The sequence below is a fragment of the Urocampus carinirostris genome, chromosome 11, assembly GCF_059441175.1.
Source record: "Urocampus carinirostris isolate Australia breed hairy pipefish chromosome 11, RoL_Ucar_1.0, whole genome shotgun sequence".
In the NCBI taxonomy this organism is placed as follows: domain Eukaryota; kingdom Metazoa; phylum Chordata; class Actinopteri; order Syngnathiformes; family Syngnathidae; genus Urocampus; species Urocampus carinirostris.
In genome coordinates, this window is record NC_142359.1 from 20,597,550 (window position 1) to 20,615,432 (window position 17,883).

The following is a 17,883-nucleotide window of genomic DNA, read 5'->3' on the forward strand; positions in this document are numbered from 1 at the left end:
GCAGCTTGTTTTTCTCTTGCGCTTCCCTGAGTGTTGTCTGGCGGGCCGGATTCAATCCCTTAGCGGGCCTGATCCGGCCCGCGGGCCGCCTGTTTGACACCTGTGCATTACTTCCTCCCCTTGTTGCCGTTTAGGAGGGGGAGGGCCTGCTGAGCCGCTGGCAGGGCCGCTTATTGGACGACTTGATCGTGCTTCACAACAAGATGCCGGCGTGGAACGAAGACACGCAGTCCTTCGCGCTCAACTTCTACGGCCGCGTCACTAAGGCCTCCGTCAAGAACTTCCAGATTATCCACACAAACGACCGTAAGCATCCCGAAAAACCTTAATACTTTTTTCCAATTAGTCACAAAACGTTTAGTGTTCCTCCTCTTAGGGAAAAAATTATATTACAAATGTAGCGTTTACCAAATTGTTCAAATTACTGTATTTTCCGCACTATAAGGCGCACCTAAAAGCCTTTATTTTTTTCAAAAGCTGACCATGCGCCTTATAATACAGTGCGCCTTATTTATGGATCAATTTTAAAATTGCAAACTTTTCCAACTAACTTGCAGCCGCCGACTAGATTTTCCCCCGAACACCAAGTAGTACGCGGTGTATGCTGGGATTTATTTACCGGCGTTTCATTGGCTAACCAATGTGTCAATCATCATTTGAATCAATCACTATTGGCTAAAGTTATTCGGAGGTCAAGGGGCGGATCCTTTTTATCATTTACAGGCTGCCATTGGCTTAAACGACGAAACAAAGCCTGCAATTGGCCGAAAAAGATGTGTCAATCATCAGTTGAATCGATCACTATTGGCTAAAGTTATTCGGAGGTCAAGGGGCGGATTCTTTTTATTATTTACAGGCTGCCATTGGCTTAAACGGCGAAACAAAGCCTGCAATTGGCCGAAAAAGATGAATGCGTATAGCATGTGGCTGACGGCATAGAGAAAGCATTTTTTTCTATTCTGTATTTGTAAATATTGTATTTTCCTGGATTTACTACCCTCACGGATATAAGAAGATATTGCCTGCACATTATTATGAACACAACGACTTCGGTGAGCTACTCCCGCTTTCTATATTATCCCTGTATCTTGTTTCAAACTGAACTCGATGTTTCTGTGATAAGCGGTGCAGATAATGGATGGAATGGAGTGTCTATTTTTAAATTAAACTCAATTCCAAGTGTTTATTGTCATATGCACAGTAAAGTTGCGAGCGAAAAAGAAAATAGATACTAAGGAATGGTTAGCATTTCTTGAATCCCAAGACTTTAACCTTCCGAATGATGGAACGATGCATTTGAGTGACATACGGACACCGCATCCGCACGTGTTCTCGACCCGTATTTGCGTCTTTGCAAGCTTTGGGAATGTTAAGGGGGTAATAAATTTGACTGAACTGTCTGACTGTTTTGTCCACGTTCCCATTGTAGCGCCTTATAATCCGGTGCGTCTTATGTATGTCAAAAATAGGACCAAAAACTATTTTTTCGGGGTGCGCCCTATAACCCGGTGCGCCTTATAGTGCGGAAAATACGATAGTTATCTGACTCCGTTAACCAAACACAAACTTTATTCTCCTAACAAGGCATGCTCGTTTCTTAATGGGAAAATGAACAAAGATAGCTGGCATTTTCACACGGGGGCAGATTAATTTTCTTAAAGTATTTAACTAAGTGAATTCCATCGAATTAGTCTAAATAGTCTTCGTCGAGCCTCCCTCTCACAATCTCCGATCTGCTCTCACATCTCTGCTCTCTCTCTTCTTCCGTCTTTTTCACGTGCTGGGGCATTGGCTCCTCCCCCATGGGTGAGCCAGGAACTCCCCACCTCGTCTGACCAGTGCGTCACGAAGCCCCCCTCCCCCATGGGGCGGGTCAGGTGCCAGCTTCACCTCCTCGCCGAAAGGCGCCGCCACGTCTAAAGGAAACATATCAGCTCAAAGCAATGCCAAGCGTTTATCAAAACAAGGCCGAATTCCCTCGTCAGCGCCCCGCTATCAAAATTCCCAAACCAAAACACTCTACACTTGGAACAGCGCGACCTGTCCTCAAACTTCAGCCTCCTGTGAAAAATCTTCATTGCATTCAATAACTGTAATTTGTAAAATCCCTTATAGTCAATTAAATAAAATAAAAAATCCTTCACTCCCCACAATTATGCAGATATGTCGCAAACTATTCCACGTGCCAGGACACTCGAGAAATGTCATCTCAGAGTTGATCGACTTAGCTCGTTTCCTCTAGAGCTGTGACGTCATGAATGAACACTTCACTTTCAACAGGGTGAATCCCATTAACACAACATAGGAGCCAGCTCCAAAACAGACTTTCGATTGGAGTGAACAGGAATTGCACACAGCTCATTTCTGATAGGAGAAATTGAAACTCTACTTACCCTGTCGCTGAGGTTATTGAAACACTCAACTAAACAGTCACAACCTCAAAAACCTGGGGTAGGTTTACCTGCCGCTGTCCCCTTTTAGGCAGGCGATTTTGGCTTTTTGTCTGTGTTTTACACCTCATGTATCACGGTGGATGTATTGTCCGGTTAGCTCCCCGTTAGCGTCGGGCCTGCGGAAAGCTTTCGGTTTTTGTCAGCAGCACACGGCGTGTTGTTTGGCTGGCTAGCCTGCTTTGTCCCTTTGTTTATTCAGGGCCTTAATCGTGTTTGTCGCTGAAGCCCTTTTTGTTGTTGGTCCCAGGTTAGCCTGGATGCTCAGTGTTTTTGGTCGACAAGTCTTGCGTTTTTCCGCCGCCTTTCATTGATTTGCCCCCGTAAGTCTTGGTTCGTGCTCCATTATCATTGTCACGGACCAGAAACAGACGCAGGACTTACCGTAAATTCCGGACTATAAAGCGCACCTGATTATAAGCCGCATACGCCACTCTTTAGGTGTTTTGCCACTTTTTAGGTGTTTTGCCACTTTTGCACTTACACAAGCCGCACTCATGTATAAGCCGCATGTGCCTGTAGTAGATCTCGTGACACAATTATGAGTTTAACTCGGACCATTCACAAAGTTCCACGATTCTAATTTCATAGATAGTACACAAACCTGGAATCTCAATCGGCATCTTGAATGGAAAATGATACCCGTAATTAAGGTATAATGCAGACTTGTAAAGTCCGGGTCCCGTTGAAAGTAATCCAAGGAAACAAAATGTATATTTCCAAAGTTAAGGGTGGGAAAAATTTATATCCACTATTGTCCGCTGCAACAAGAGACAGATCTACGGTAACTCAGCTTTACTCCAATTCCCATCAGCCCGCGTTTGATCCGCCCCTTCTTTTTCATTTGTCTGTAGAACACATAACAAAATAAATCTCTAAAATAAATACATTACAAAAATATACAGTTGCAAATACATATTATACATGGTTACACATAATTACGAAGAAAGACGGTACACCGAGAGAGTTTTCAAAGCTTTAATAATAATAAAACTTTCATCCCAAACCGTGCCTTTGAAAGGTACCAACACGCTAGTTAGGATCACTCTCGCAGTGTATCAAACATACCTGGTAAAAATAAAGCATCCCTCACTTGCGAAATCCACGGTAGATCGTTCTTAACTTCCTCCTCATAACTATCGCCATCAAGGGCGTCTTCGTCATTATCGAAACGTACCTTAACTTTACAATGTATGCTCAAACGTAGAGGTTGCAGTCTTTCTTGGCACACATAATCTACTGGTCTTAATCTTACGTTTTATACTCCAGCACTGCTGGTGGCCGTTAGAAAAATTCCATTAATTGGCAGCTCCACTGAATAAGCCGCAGGGCTGAACATTTGGGAAAAAAGTAGCGGCTTATAGTCCGGAATTTACAGTAATAGCGCTCGTTTTCTCAGTTTTTATTAATAAAAAGGGCGAGCGGGACTTGCTTCCACAATCCGACGGTTGACGGACAAGGGTAGCAGGAGACGCAGAAGTGGCACTTCCGTGTCGAGCGAGGAGGGTCGAAGACAGGCAGCAAATACAAGTCGTTAGCCGGGACTGGAGCGCAAAGGCGGTGTCAAGTTCAGAAACGAGGTCGGCGACGAGTGTCAGGCAGGTAGCGGGGCAAAACAGATCGGATAACAGGAAGGCAGAACGGGACAGAGTCAGGTCCAGAAACAGGTTGGCAACGAGGATCAGGCAGAGAAAACAGGGTAGAGTCTGAACATGAGAGCTTGCCGAGCAGGGAGCAACGGTTCGCATGACGATCTGACTGGGATCTCTTGACAGCCGGGGGTTTAAAAGGAGTTCATCAGCCAATCAGCTCTCAGGGCTGTTGGCACCAATTGAGCAGTCACAGGTGCTCTGAATCGGCAATCATGACAATCGTTGCCATTTAGCCCCTTTTTAGCTACTTGCCCTTAGTTGTACCATTACTGCATCCACCTGTGACACTTTGGCATTTTCCACAGAAAATACCAAAATTTGACTTGAAACACTCGTAACCTTTTCATTTATCAATACATAAACCGATACGGTGACTGGCTTGCATGACGTGACATCACAGCTCAGGAAGTCAAGGACAGTTATATGTCCGAAACTAATTGGAATATACCAATATACATATATATATATATATACAGTAATCCCTCGGTTTTCGCGGTTAATGGGGACCGAGACCACCCGCAAAAACTGAAAATCCGAGAAGTAGCGGCGCCCCTTCAAAAATGCTTAAAAAACTTATACAGGTATACAGTAACCCCCCCCGCCATTAAACCGAAGTGATCGCTGGCATGATGGCAAGGAGTTATTGGGTGACTCATCCAGAACTCTTCACACTGGAACTGAATGTACCTAAACATGACCCACAAGTGTAGCCATGTCTTACATAATCAATTTACACGGAATAGGACTGTGGCGAAACCACTACGAACCATTCAGTATGATTGTATTAAACTCTCTCGACCACATGCAGCTATTTCGCTTTATTTTGCTTGTTAACACTACCCATTACATATTGAAAATAAAAACTGTGAAAATGTGATATTTGATGAGTGTTTTTGAAGCGTTTTGGGAAACAACAATTAAAAAAATGGTCTGTGTTCATTTTAATGAAAGTGAAAGAGCTACCTTTTGACAATAACAACATACTTTAGCTAGCGGCATCGAAAGGCTTTTATAACAAATACACGAAACCACACATAATTAGCCGTGTTTAAGTAGTACAAAAAACCGCTCGCTTTTGGTATAATAAAGTCAAACTTGAGATGAAATGTGACAGAAGAGAATATACTTACGTCGCCGAGTTCCTCCATGATAAACAGCGCCACATAAGAAGGGGGTGAGGTGGGAGGAGTTGAAGGAGGAGGGTGGTTAGTGAGTGGTAACTCACCATAACTAAGCATTGTGTCAGGGCCTCCCCCTCCCCTTCAAAACTATGAACCCGCAAAAGTGGAACCGCGAACTAGCGAGGTTCTACTGCATATATATATATATATATATATATATGACTCAACTGAAAAAACATGTACTCTTTCCTCAGATTTTGCACGTTTTAGAATTTGGGAATACCTTTAACCTCCGCACTAGAACTCAACCGTTTTTTTTCCTCCCCTCTGCATTTCAGCTGAATACATCGTGATGCAGTTCGGGCGAGTGGCCAAGGATATCTTCACGCTGGACTACAACTACCCTTTGTGCGCTCTGCAAGCCTTCGCCATCGGACTATCGGGCTGCGACAGCAAGCTAGCATACGAGTGAATGAGATCGCCGCCCTGTTGGACAAATAATGTTTTCTTCATTTAACGAGGACTCCGCCGTCCGAATCAAATTTGGCCTGTCTGGCTGCGTCTCCTCTTGTATTTTATTAACCTTTCCTCCCGGATAGGAGGCGCATTATTCTTACAGTTACTGTAATATTGTGAAATGGTTTTTCCCTTTCAACTTGTTGAAACTAATGTAAAATTGCACACAATACAGTAAATAAAGAAAAGTCTTAACTCGCCGAGCAACAGCGTTTTTAAATCGACACAGTGTCTTAGTACAGCTCTTTATATGAGCGCCTCGACACACGAGAATTTCCATATGCGAGTTTCTATTTTCTTGGACAGAAATCTTGCCTGCTTTACAAAGGAAAAATCCAGTTCACGAGCAGTGCCCGTGCCTATATATTGATTATATATATATATATATATATAGTCACTCCTGACATCTAATGATGTTTTACTATACTGAGATCATTCCCAGGGGCTTGATACTTAATAATGAGCAGCGCCAACCACTTCATAATTGTTTTTTAAAAAAAACAACAAATACATGTTTACGTTTTAGCACTCAGGAACAATGCTTTTGAAAACGTGTTTGTAGCCGTTAACAGAAATCTTGCTTGCTTTACGAAGGTAAATCCAGTTCACGAGCAGTCTTTGAAGCTACCAATAGAGACTGCTCACTGCTCATTACAACATGATGACAAATGCAAAAATAGGAAGTCACTCCTGCCATCTAATGGTGGTTTATTTTACGGGGAACATTCCCAGGGGCTTGATACTTACTGATGAGCAGTGCGAACTGTGTTGTTCACGTTTTGGCACTCAGAACAATGGTTTTGAAAACACACATACGTTATGGCGTTATAGAGTTTGAAGGGATGAAACAAAACCAGATTTCTTTTCATTTGTTTTACTAAAAAAAAAAACATTTGAATTAAATGCAAGTTTTGGATACGAATACTCTCAAAAGCACTTCCTTGTTGAGCTAAAAGACAAAATATTTTGCCTACACAATGTTGGGTAACTCATGGTGTCCTTTGGCATATTAATCAGACAAATCGTCTTTTTGCGGGCTTGCCGAAATCTCCCCAAAAACGTCCTCGTCCTCCAGCATGCCCTAAAAGCAGAACGTGAGCTCAAGTGAGAGTCATATAAGGGGAAGAATTCACTCCACATGCGTTAAAATCACCGTCAGATTACTGATTCCTTTGGAAAAGGCCTCAATTTGCCTTGCCACGCCCTCGGTGTCTTCAGTCTGTCCCAGAGACAAGCGTGTTATTGGCAACAATGCGAAGACGCCAGGAGCTCGGCGCACCTGTTTGACCGGGCTCACCGGGTGATCCTCGGGGTCCTGGTGGAGCTGCACGTCCATGGGACACACATATTCATTGCAGTCTGTGTGGCGTTTTTTTCGGAGGCTTCCGAAACCGCCGAAGGACAGACGTCTCGGCTATTGGATGCAAAACAAAAAGGGGTTTTGACACAAAATTGGACAAAAACAAAACAAAACAAGAAAAACTACTGAAATCACCGGAATTGCCATTAAAACAATATTTTGGGGGACTATTTCCATTCTTCCCCTGATAAGTTTGTAGTTTAGTACAGTGCTTAGCTACGTTTTCAGTACCACAGACCGGTTAAATGTCTTGACAGGATTCTTCTCTAGTGATAATAAAAATAATAATCCTGAATCAACTATACCACTAGTAATCTAGAAAAAAAGGGAAAGGCCTTTCGATTTTTATCTCATCATCACACTCTTCTTACACACAGAACGTTCTTTCTCGTTTTTTTCTTGAAGGCGCACGTGATTGGTCAACTGTTGTATAACGTTGTTTTGGCTAAACTCATTCCCATAATGCTCCACGACAGTGCCACGTTGTACAAGGTTGTAAAAGAGCATTATCACTTGCGTCTATAAGATTAAAAATTCAAGACAATGTGGTCCCCGGCCGAGTCATTCCTAAGACTTAAAAAGTGGTCGGCGGCGCCCTCTGTTGGCTGCGGCTGCATCGGCTCGCTACAACGGGTCAGGTGCAATCGACATTTCGTTCTGTGTACATTGTTACACAGAATGACAATACAAGGAAATTATTATTATTATTATTATTATTATTACTGTGAGTTAAAATAGTGTGATCATGAGATAAAACCTGATGCATTTTCCTATGTCATCAAGAGATGACAGCAGCTGTCATCGTAGCAATCCGGGTTACATTTCTGCTGCACACTTCCATCCATCCATTATCTGCACCGCTTATCCTCATTAGGGTCGCGGGGGGTGCTGGAGCCCATCCCCGCTATCTTTGGGCAGTGGGCAGGGGACACCCTGAACTGGTTGCCAGCCAGTCACAGGGCACACAGAGACATACAACTCACTCTCTCATTCACATCTAGGGACAATTTGGATCAGCCAATTAACCTGACATGCATGTTTTTGGAATGTGGGAGGAAACCGGAGTGCCCGGATGAAAACCCGCGCAAGTAGGAGAACAGGCAAACTCCACACAGGAAGGTTTGATCTCATGACCTCAGAACTGTGCTGCGGGCATGCTAACCGCCCTGCTGCCCTCTGCTGCAACCATTGTTGACAAATGTGGTCTGCGATATTTGTCAAATGATCAACTAATGCTTGATTATGGTACAATCTTAAAACCGCACATTTGCAGATAAAGGACACGAATAAAAGCAGTGTAAGAAAAACAAGGGCAACTTTCCTTTCTGTGGTGCGGACCAATGTTTAAGTAGACACTGAATAGATTTTGAATTTGCAAGGAGAACAGGGGTAAGCCCAAACCTCAGATAAAAAATTCCAACCTGTTCTAAAGGTCCTCCCTGACCTTTTTATTAAATCTCCTAGGTTACAAAAAGATCCAATACATTGATGTCTTCTCTCCTTATTTGGATCGACTACTAGACTATAAAGTTATCAGTTAGGTAGGATTTTTTAAATAAACCAATAAATAATAAACCTATCAGAACACTTTGCTCTTAAAATGATTCATTTTCTACATTTTACTTTTCCATATTTCACTAAAAAAAATTGTTGAGCATCCTTAATGAGAAAAATGAAAATGCCATAGACATTTATCGGGCAGTGCACGAGTTATGATGGATTTTGACCTAATATTAATTTGATGTACAATATTTATTTTCCCCTAAAATAAAGATGTAATCAGTTTTTAAATTAGTGTAATATGAATGGCAATTTATTTTAGGAGTGACTTTGCATACCTTTATTTTTATTAATTATCCCCCAACAATTGGAAATCACCCGAATCCATTTTTGCACCTCACCTTAACCCTTGCGGCAGCAGTGAGCACGAGGTAGTCGGGGTTCTCCAGACATTCCTGCTTCAGCTTCTGCGCGTCTGCCCCCACCAGCAGGTGGAAGTGCGTCGCCAGGTGGCGCCGTAGCAGCGTTTTTCCTGGAGGGATGTTGAGCAGAAGAGCCAACGCGTCCACCGTGAAGCGTGGCTCTAGAACCTGCCATAGAGCCAGAACCGAGTTGCAAATGACAGCTCTGATTTTGAGGTTTTTAAATGTAAAGTTTTGAATGGCAGATGTTGACCCCAGTGTTGGGAGTATCACGATACAAAGGGACCCCTTCCTGGGACGCAATTACTTTTCTCTGTAACAAAGTACTGTAACAAACGCGTTATTAATAAAATGTTGCAAGTTTCGTTACAACATGGTGTGTTCGCGTTTTCTGTTCTTTAACCATTCCTCCTTTGCTCTCGAAATAGCATACGACACTCATTGTGCCAGCAACTCAACGCTAATCAACAATGAATATGTACATACAAAATACAACTAAATACATTTATGGCGGCGCCATCTCAAGCACAGAGTATGAGAGCACGCAATTTCTCCTTACTGATATTCTCTCTACCATATACACTCGCATCCAAGCCGTGTTTCCAACTCCAGTAATACTACGGTAATCCCTTGCTGTGTCGTGATTTAATTTTTGTAGTTTTGATATTTCAAAGATTTTTATCGTGCATTGTGTTCTGCAGCAAACAAAATAGTAGATAAACACGTACCACAGAGGGCTGCGTGTGTGTGTGGGTTGGGTGGGCCTGACTGTTTTAGGCTGGTGTATGCTGGCAAACAGCCGAGTTTTTGTTTCCACCTACCAAAAACAAACAGCAAAGCACGGCGACAGCTAGTATAATAGCAGCTCCTTATATTGAAAAGAAATTCATTAATTAAATCTGACTCTGAGGAAAGTCAGAAGAGTACCAAGAAATGCTGGACACCAGCCGGAGCGCCATGGATCGTTATCGAGTCCAGGAAGAGACAGAGGAAGCGTCAGGAAAGAAAGCAATAGCGGTGCTGCAGGTGTGGTCTACTGCTCTGGCTACATAACAAGCCACCCCTGCCAAACCTTTATCTTACTATAAAGCAGATCCATTACCCATAAGTCGTCTGACCTGGAGCTCCAACTCGTGGGACACCGGTGAAATTGTGACTCTTATTTTAATCCTTACAGAGACCTGTCTCAACCCCATACAACTGTGCAGCAAGCCGGCCCCTCTCTACATCACATTTATGATAAATAAATGTTTGTACTTGGTGGGTTTTGACTATAGCGAGAAAACCCGAAAGGGTTGCACCGTAGACCCTCACCATGAGACCCCCGTGCACACCGCTGCCTCTGAGGTTGGGCGCATATTCCGCCAAGTCCACAGAGCGCAACCACTCCATCACGCGGTGGTTGCTCCACTGGATGACGTCGTTCGCTTGCGTTCGCTTCTAAAGATGGCGATACAAAACGTCAACATGAAGATCATTTGCGAGCGATCGAATTTTTACCTCCTCGGTGGGCCGGCGGCGCAGGCAGTCGTCCTGGAAGGAGTTGAGGCGCAGGACCTGCACGGCTCGCCTGATGCTCAGGTGGTGCAGCACGCTGCCCACTTTCAAGGACAAAAGATCTTCCTAAAAAAACAAGAGTAAAATTAGGGCAACAACTAAAGACTACTTTAATAGTTGGCTAGCAACAGATAATCATTATAATGTTATGAAATTAAGCAGGATGACGATGATGGCCCCGGTGCTGTGGAATGCTCTTCCCCCTGAGATTCAATCTGCAACCTCAGTGGAACTAAGCTTAAAACACTTCTATTCTATAGCATATGAATAACCTATATTTTATGTTGACAATATATTTGTACTATTTGTTATTGCAACATCCATTGCAGCCTGGTCATCCTGGAAGAGGTGTAGTGGCAGGTGTGAATGAATGGGTGTGATTTTCTCACCACAGTCATGTAGTGTAACATGCGTCCGTCTACTCTGGCTTCATCAAAGTGAGTCTTGTACTGCGGCAGGCCGATGTCGTCCAGCCAACCTGAGAAGGACAAAGAAGTTTCTCTGACATCTCATAACATTCACCGCCATGCAGCTAAAGAGGCGGCTCACTCACGAGTCACCCAATTGTGGTCCAGTTTGCCCCTGAGGAGATCGTCGTGCGAGTGGAGAGCCTGAAGAGCCAGTTGGAGCTTCTTTCTATGCAGTGGGTGCTTCATGCCCAACTCCTTAACAGAGATTATGGCATTAAAGATGTAAAAATCAAGGCCTTGGAGCCAGCTTGGGCTTGTGAGGTTTTCTATGGCTGGTGAGGTGATCTTCACTAGCAATCATTCATTATTTTATTGACTGTCTGATACCTCTCCATGTATTTCAATCCAAATCTAATTAAAAAATATGTAGATAGATAGAAAATTTCTATTATAAATTTAGCCCCCTTCACTAAAAAGAAACTATATGCGACTGATCATGCCTGAAAAATAGCGGCTAGCTGACAGGAAAATAATACACAGCAAAAATAATCATACTTTTCCTATTGGAAATAGTGTGCACATATTTATCTGTAAACTTTAGTATATGTGTCATCCACTAATGTTTTAGGTATCAACTAGCATTACATTGGCAACTGGTTTTGCTTTAGCAGGTAAAATCTCAGACACTAGCTTAAGGGTCATTAGCTGAGACAATATTTGCAACTAGTATTAGCGGCTTCTTTCATGAGAGACAGAACTGGAGTAGTAGTGGAACTGAGCAAGCATGTGTATAAAAGAGTACTTGGTTGGTTTGGACACATGAAGAGGATGGATGAGGAGCGAATGTTGAAGAGGATCTCCAGAGCAGAAGTAAATGGAAGGAGACCAAGAGGAAGGTCGCGATTGACGTGGATGGATGGTGTTATGAGTGCACTGCAGGAAAGAGGTCTAAATATGATGGAAGCTCGGGCTCTTGTTAGTGATAGGAATGAGTGGAGAGGTGTTGTAAAAGGATAGTGGGATGTTTAGACACATTATAAGAGATGGGCAGGGCACCCGTATGATGCAGCAGGGGTAAACCAGTGAAAGCTGTTGAACAGAATAGTGTGTCGTGTCACCCTGAGCCGAATGACATGGCTGCTTTCTTGTGTCCCGTTTCATCTGGAGGGACAAAAGCATGACCAACTTGGGTGCCTAGGTGCTTAACTTAGTTGGGTGTTTGGGCATTTGGGTTGGCCATGGTCAAATCTTTTTTTTTTTTTTTTCTACTTTCTTCTTTTCTTTGTTTTTGTGTATGTGTTTGTCTTGCGGTCGGTCACCCATCACGAGGGATATGACCAGGGTAGATAGATAGTATCAGCGGCTTCTTTCATGCTTATGTTATGGTGATTTTCACATTAGGGATATGTGTATTTTTGTGCCTGTTAAAAACTCAAAATTACTGGCAGAGCAATAAGAAAATATTGCTTTATTTGTCTAATTATAATTCAATTTATTTATTGGATTTTCAGTAGCTTAAATTCGCTTCACCAGACTAACATGGCATTTGAAGTCTGAAACAATTATTGAAACAACATTTATGAAGCACATCATTTTGTTGTTTGGAATGTTTTTTTTAAGCCACATTTTTGTCGTCCACATGATGGTGACAAAAATCATCTGAAGTAAAGTGGATTATGTCCTTAATACAGTAGTGCAATAGGGCTTCACTAGACTATATGGCTTGTACACAAAATATCCATTTGACTTTGTAGGACAGGTATACCAATCCTTTGAATGCATCAATATCATATTATATCATATCTGTGTCCACCGACTGTACCTTCTCCAGGTCGTGTTGGGAAGCCTGCAAAAGACTCTTCCCGTTCTTGATCCAATCATGACCTGGCGCGGCATACAAGCCCAGGCCTTGTTGGTGGAGCCAATCACACACTTCCTCTCTGCCCCAGCGTGCAAACGGAACGTCAGGAATGTCAACTGGGGAACCGGAAGGGCCCAGGCGAGGGCCCGCCGTAGCCCGGACACCCCCTCGCCGAAACTCTGTCTCGTTGTCTGGGTTCAAAGGTGTGGAATTGCTGGTCTTCAGCCTGAGCAAAAAAAAACGAAATAAAACATCAGAGGCGGGATGACGGGATAAAGGCCATGCTTCTCTACCTGCCCAAGAACTTCCTCAAGCCTTTGGGTTTCTTCTTGCTCTCTGGTGGAGTTGGCAGAACGGAGCAGGCCAAATCCAAGTGCTCTGGGACTTTGCGCTCGGTGTCAGCTGTGAACAGTAAAGTACATTAAAATTATCATGCCTAACTGATAAGTTAGATAAGTGGCGTGTTTGGTTTTGCCATACCAAGGTTTGGCGTACTGCCGGTCCGTTTGCCACCCCGAAGTTTGAGGAGTCCTCGACCGAGGGAGGCACGGATCCTCTTGGCGCCAAAAGTGTCTTCACCAGCCAAAGATCGACTATTAGTCTTAGCCTTTTAAGAATTACATGAATGACAAAACAACAGTAAAAGTTTATTCTGTCTTAATATCAGACATATGCAAAGGAGATTTGTATTGGATGCCAGTTTGTTATTTTGACTGTTATTGCGCACTGTGGTTCGTTGTTTTGACTATCATGCACCATTTACATCATTGCCACGATCACGTTGCTTTTGTAACAAAGGGGATTTGATTAAAAAAAAAGAAGGAGCTTTTAGAACAGGTTGGAATTTCTTATCTGATGGTTCTGCTCTCTTGTTCTCCATGCAAGTTCAAAATTCAATGATGTCTTCTCCACCCTTTTTTGAGTGTTTACTAAACTTTGAACATATCACGTGGTCAAGATGATGTTTAACATTTCTTTCTTTTCTTTGAGTTCCACAGAAAGTCAGACAAGGATGAAAATGCAACAAGATGAGCTTACCTGTTCGTTTGTGTAGCTTGGAGAGGCCAAGGAAGATCTAAAAGCACATAAACAACATAATTCACACATTTCATATTTTATTCAACTCAAAATTTAAAAAGGACATATTTTACATGAATAGTATTTTGGTTAATAATACATTCCTAATTATATATTTTTAAAAATAATGTTCTCTGTTTAAACGCGTTCTAAGGGATGGGCGGGGGACCCGTATGATGCAGCAGGGGTAAATCAGTGAAAGCTGTCTGGCCATGCTGTTGAACAGAAGAGTGTGTTGTGTCACCCTTGCCCGAGTGACATGGCTGCTTTCTAGTGTCCCGTTTCATCTGGAGGGACGAAAGCATGACTAACTTGGCCGAGGTGCTTAACTTGTTTGGGTGTTTGGGTTGGCCATGGTCCAAACAATTTTGTGTGTTTTTTGCTACTTTTTCCCTTTTTAATTTTCTTTGTTTTAGTATGTGTTTGTCTTGCTGTTGGTCACCCCTCTCGAGGGATATGACCAGGGTAGATGGATAGATAGATCGAAATAATGTACTCAATTTCAACCTTTAAATAATCAAAGATGATCACATTCAAATGTATTTGAAATAGAAATCTCGATTTTGAATAATAAGCAAAAATACATGAACTATGAAATAAACGTACAAAAAAGAGGTTGGGTTAAAAAAAAATGAGAAAAAAATACTGCGGTTTGATCACTTTTAGTCTTCGTAGTTTGTTTTCCGCATTAACCTTTGTAGCACAACACAATATAGAGACATCTTGTTGTCAAATTTTACACATTGTCCACTTTAATACTTGAACACTCAAAGTTGTTTTGTTTGACTTGAATATTATTTCTGTGAACATAATAAGCTATTATAGTAAGGCCTCCAAATATTTACCGTGTTTTTCATTTCAACTTTGCCCTACTGTGCTAAAAAATGCTCCTCCCACTAGCATTCATCAATCGCACAAAAATCACTAAAGTTACTTTTGGGAGGAAATGCAATAGAACAGTAAATAAACCACAGACAATTTGCACCTTGTATAGAAATCCTTTTGAGCAAGTTGAAATCTACTTGTTTACTTTGGCGAGATGACACTACCTTCTCTTACTAATCGAGAAACGTTCAAAAGACAAGGCATCATTTCGTCAAAGTAAATGTTTTCAACTTGCTCAAAAAGGGATTTTCTAATTTAGAAAAAGAACTTAACAAAAATGGAAAACAAAAACATATCCTGCTATTACAAGCTGAAAATAGTGAAATACGCAACCAAAAAGAAGAAGTGACAACGTAAAAGCGGTATGCGATAGCGGTCAGATTATTTACTGTGACAGTGACACAGAGGATAGAAATTTCATTGGATTTAGCGATTTGAAGCAAAAATGAAAGATTGGTAAGCTTATTATTTAATCTAGAGCTATCTTGATAACTTAATATGTTACATCGTAACTGAAACAATGTAACGTTTGTATACCATATAAACTTATTCAGCCCGTTGCTCTCTTTAATTTTAAATTGCCTTTCAAGATGATATGTTTTCTTTTGGTGTTGGGTTTCATCAAATAAATCCACCCCTCAAAATACTCCTTGTACTCCGATGCGAAGTATGTATGGTTTTTCTTTCTTAATTTTTGAGGCTGTTTTGGGGCTTTGTGACATCTACTCCTGAGCAATTCATAATCCAGAAAATATGGTCATTGTTTTTCCTCTTAGTATAAAAATATTGAAAACAGCATGAATAAAAAAATTGCAATGGATTAAAATAAATCCACAATTAAGTATCCCAAAGAACAACTGTAACATTAAACAGTATTTTCAACATTTTACTTCATGAGTAACAAATGAGCTAACTGTAGCGTGTAGTACCTCTCGGTTTCCTGCAAACGTCGCTCTTTTTCCAATTGCTTCATGTCCTCCAGCACCACATTGCTGGGGTTTGACTGTCATTAGAATGTGAACGAAAAACAGGATTAAAAGTCCCGACATAGTTTCACGTCCACGCAGCAGTTCATAATAAGAAGCTTTGGATTTGTAATTGACTTGGAAAGGAAGTGTGCAAAAGGACTTTGTGTAGCCGGGTTGTGTTTACCTCCGCAGAGATCCTTCCTGTCTTGACCTCCTCGACGGCAGGAAGCGACCGATCGTCTGCGATGTCGGCGTAGTCGTCTTCCTTATGCCTCTCTGTCACACAAACATTTTTGGACAATGCAATTTTGAAGATTTGGAAGGATTTAGAGCAGTGGTATCAAACTCACAGCCCAGGGCTAAATTGAGGGCCATGCATTAAAATGAAAGTTTAAAGGGACAGTGTGTATCATCTAGTACCTCATTATAGTAGAAATTAATTAAAAAAATTTTTTTTTTTTAATAAGCAAAAACATATAAACTATACTGCGATTGGCCAGCAACCAGTTCAGGGTGTCCCCTGCCCACTGCCCGAAAATGACTGGGATGGGCTCCAGTACCCCCGCGACCCTACTGAGGATAAGCAGTGCAGGTAATGAATGGATGGATGGATACAAACTATAATATTATACTGCAAAATACTCGTAGGTCCTGAACTTTATTATTTATTTAACATAACATAAGCTAACTAATTGACCTCGCAAAAGGCTGGGGAAAATTTTTTGAAGAACGATGGTACAGTTCGGCCAAGGGTTTGTACGGGTTCTTGATATCCTTGAAAATGCTTTAATCTTAACATATTTTTAAGGATTGAAAAGTGCTGAATTTTGGGCAAACTACTTGTTAATGCTAGAAATGTTTGCCATGTTTCTCAACATTGCTCTTTTGTGGCTTCACTTTGCCACTGCTTTTTTTTTTACCTCGTGATTGACAGCAGCTGGCATTAGTTTGTACGGCATTGTCCTATGAAGCGTCATCGGCCCCCCACAGCCCAAGAGGACGGGTGCATGCTACACTTAAACAGAGCACTATGAAATGTGTATGAGTGGAAGGATTACGTATCAATTATGGATACTTATCATGGCCCATGTAAACAATTAAGGGAGGGCTTCCCAGTAATAAATAGCACTGGGAAGAACTTCCTGCAATAGAAAATTTAAGCTAAATGTTACTCATTTTTACCCAACACCTGTTTGAGTTGTCTCAAAAACTTACCTACTCATTTTTAAAGCATCATTTGTCTCGATACGTGCACACGCAAGATTAAAAATTGCATATCTAAATTGCAAATAAAATCAGGGTTCCAAAAAATACATGATGTACATTTGATTTTTCATTTGAATGGTACTGGCTAAATTGGAAAATTGCTTTGAAAGGCTTTGAAATTCCTTTAAAAGTGCTTGAATTTGACAATGAAAAAGGTGGAAAAATCCTGTTCGTAGTAGTTTGTACTCTCCCTTGTGTTTTCAGTTACACTATACGAGGTGTCGCCAACCTTTTTAAACCTGAAAGCTACTTTTGGAAGTAATTAGTCCGAAAGGCTACTAGTTTGAAATAGAAAATGATGTTACTACTACGTTGTTACAATATTATGACCAGGTTGTAGATGTAGGGTTGAAATAAGAACCGTCAACTGGGGCTTGATGGTTTTGAAAAACAAATTGCAATATTTTAGACCAGTATTTCGATACGATTTTCGATTTCAATATAAGAGGCATTTTCTGAGCTAGGTCATTTTTGAGTACTTAATTACGGTAACATGATTTAATTAAAAAACAAGAAACAGTTCTCTCTATTGGGGATCTTTGTTAGGGTTGCTGTCTGCCCAGACACGTGTGTGTGTGTGTGTGTGTGTGCATAGCTCGCTGCAAACTTTGCCTCGCCTTTGATTGGCCGGTGCTGTTAAAGCCTGAAAGGTGACAATTTTGGTTAGCCAAACACTCCATTACTCAAAAAACAAAGGGAAAAAAACACAAACGTGGAACTATACATTCTTGAAAGAAATGCAGTGTCTTGCGATTACACATCTGCGTTACATCGCAATATTGAATAGATTTCAGTTAGACCGATGTCAATGATGTCACAACAGTTGGAAATCAAAACG

The 17,883-nt window shown here is 41.6% G+C and overlaps 2 protein-coding genes across 6 annotated transcripts in view; one reads left to right on the forward strand and one right to left on the reverse strand.

Annotated features, from left to right (window-relative positions):
• The window catches only part of tulp3 (TUB like protein 3), a 26,791-nt gene extending 20,852 nt beyond the window's left edge, over nt 1-5,939 (forward strand). For all 4 annotated transcript variants that reach the window (XM_088346812.1, XM_088346813.1, XM_088346814.1 and 1 more), the window contains 2 exons: nt 135-306; nt 5,562-5,939. In XM_088346812.1, the coding sequence (XP_088202938.1) occupies nt 135-306; nt 5,562-5,695 (306 nt within the window). In that variant the 3' untranslated portion in view covers nt 5,696-5,939. The remainder of the gene's footprint in view (nt 1-134; nt 307-5,561) is intronic.
• A 500-nt stretch (nt 5,940-6,439) lies between these two features.
• Nucleotides 6,440-17,883, reverse strand: part of LOC148356740 (liprin-beta-1-like) — a 31,314-nt gene continuing 19,870 nt past the window's right edge. The window contains exons 12-24 of one of the 2 annotated variants that reach the window (XM_088347422.1): nt 15,964-16,055; nt 15,741-15,814; nt 13,888-13,924; nt 13,330-13,456; nt 13,143-13,251; nt 12,811-13,075; nt 11,132-11,243; nt 10,968-11,056; nt 10,522-10,644; nt 10,336-10,461; nt 9,001-9,189; nt 6,893-7,153; nt 6,440-6,820 (exon numbers count right to left, since the gene is read on the reverse strand). In XM_088347422.1, coding sequence (XP_088203548.1) covers nt 6,749-6,820; nt 6,893-7,153; nt 9,001-9,189; nt 10,336-10,461; nt 10,522-10,644; nt 10,968-11,056; nt 11,132-11,243; nt 12,811-13,075; nt 13,143-13,251; nt 13,330-13,456; nt 13,888-13,924; nt 15,741-15,814; nt 15,964-16,055 — 1,676 coding nt within the window. In that variant the 3' untranslated portion in view covers nt 6,440-6,748. The remainder of the gene's footprint in view (nt 6,821-6,892; nt 7,154-9,000; nt 9,190-10,335; nt 10,462-10,521; nt 10,645-10,967; nt 11,057-11,131; nt 11,244-12,810; nt 13,076-13,142; nt 13,252-13,329; nt 13,457-13,887; nt 13,925-15,740; nt 15,815-15,963; nt 16,056-17,883) is intronic. The other variant, XM_088347423.1, reaches the window with a different exon arrangement.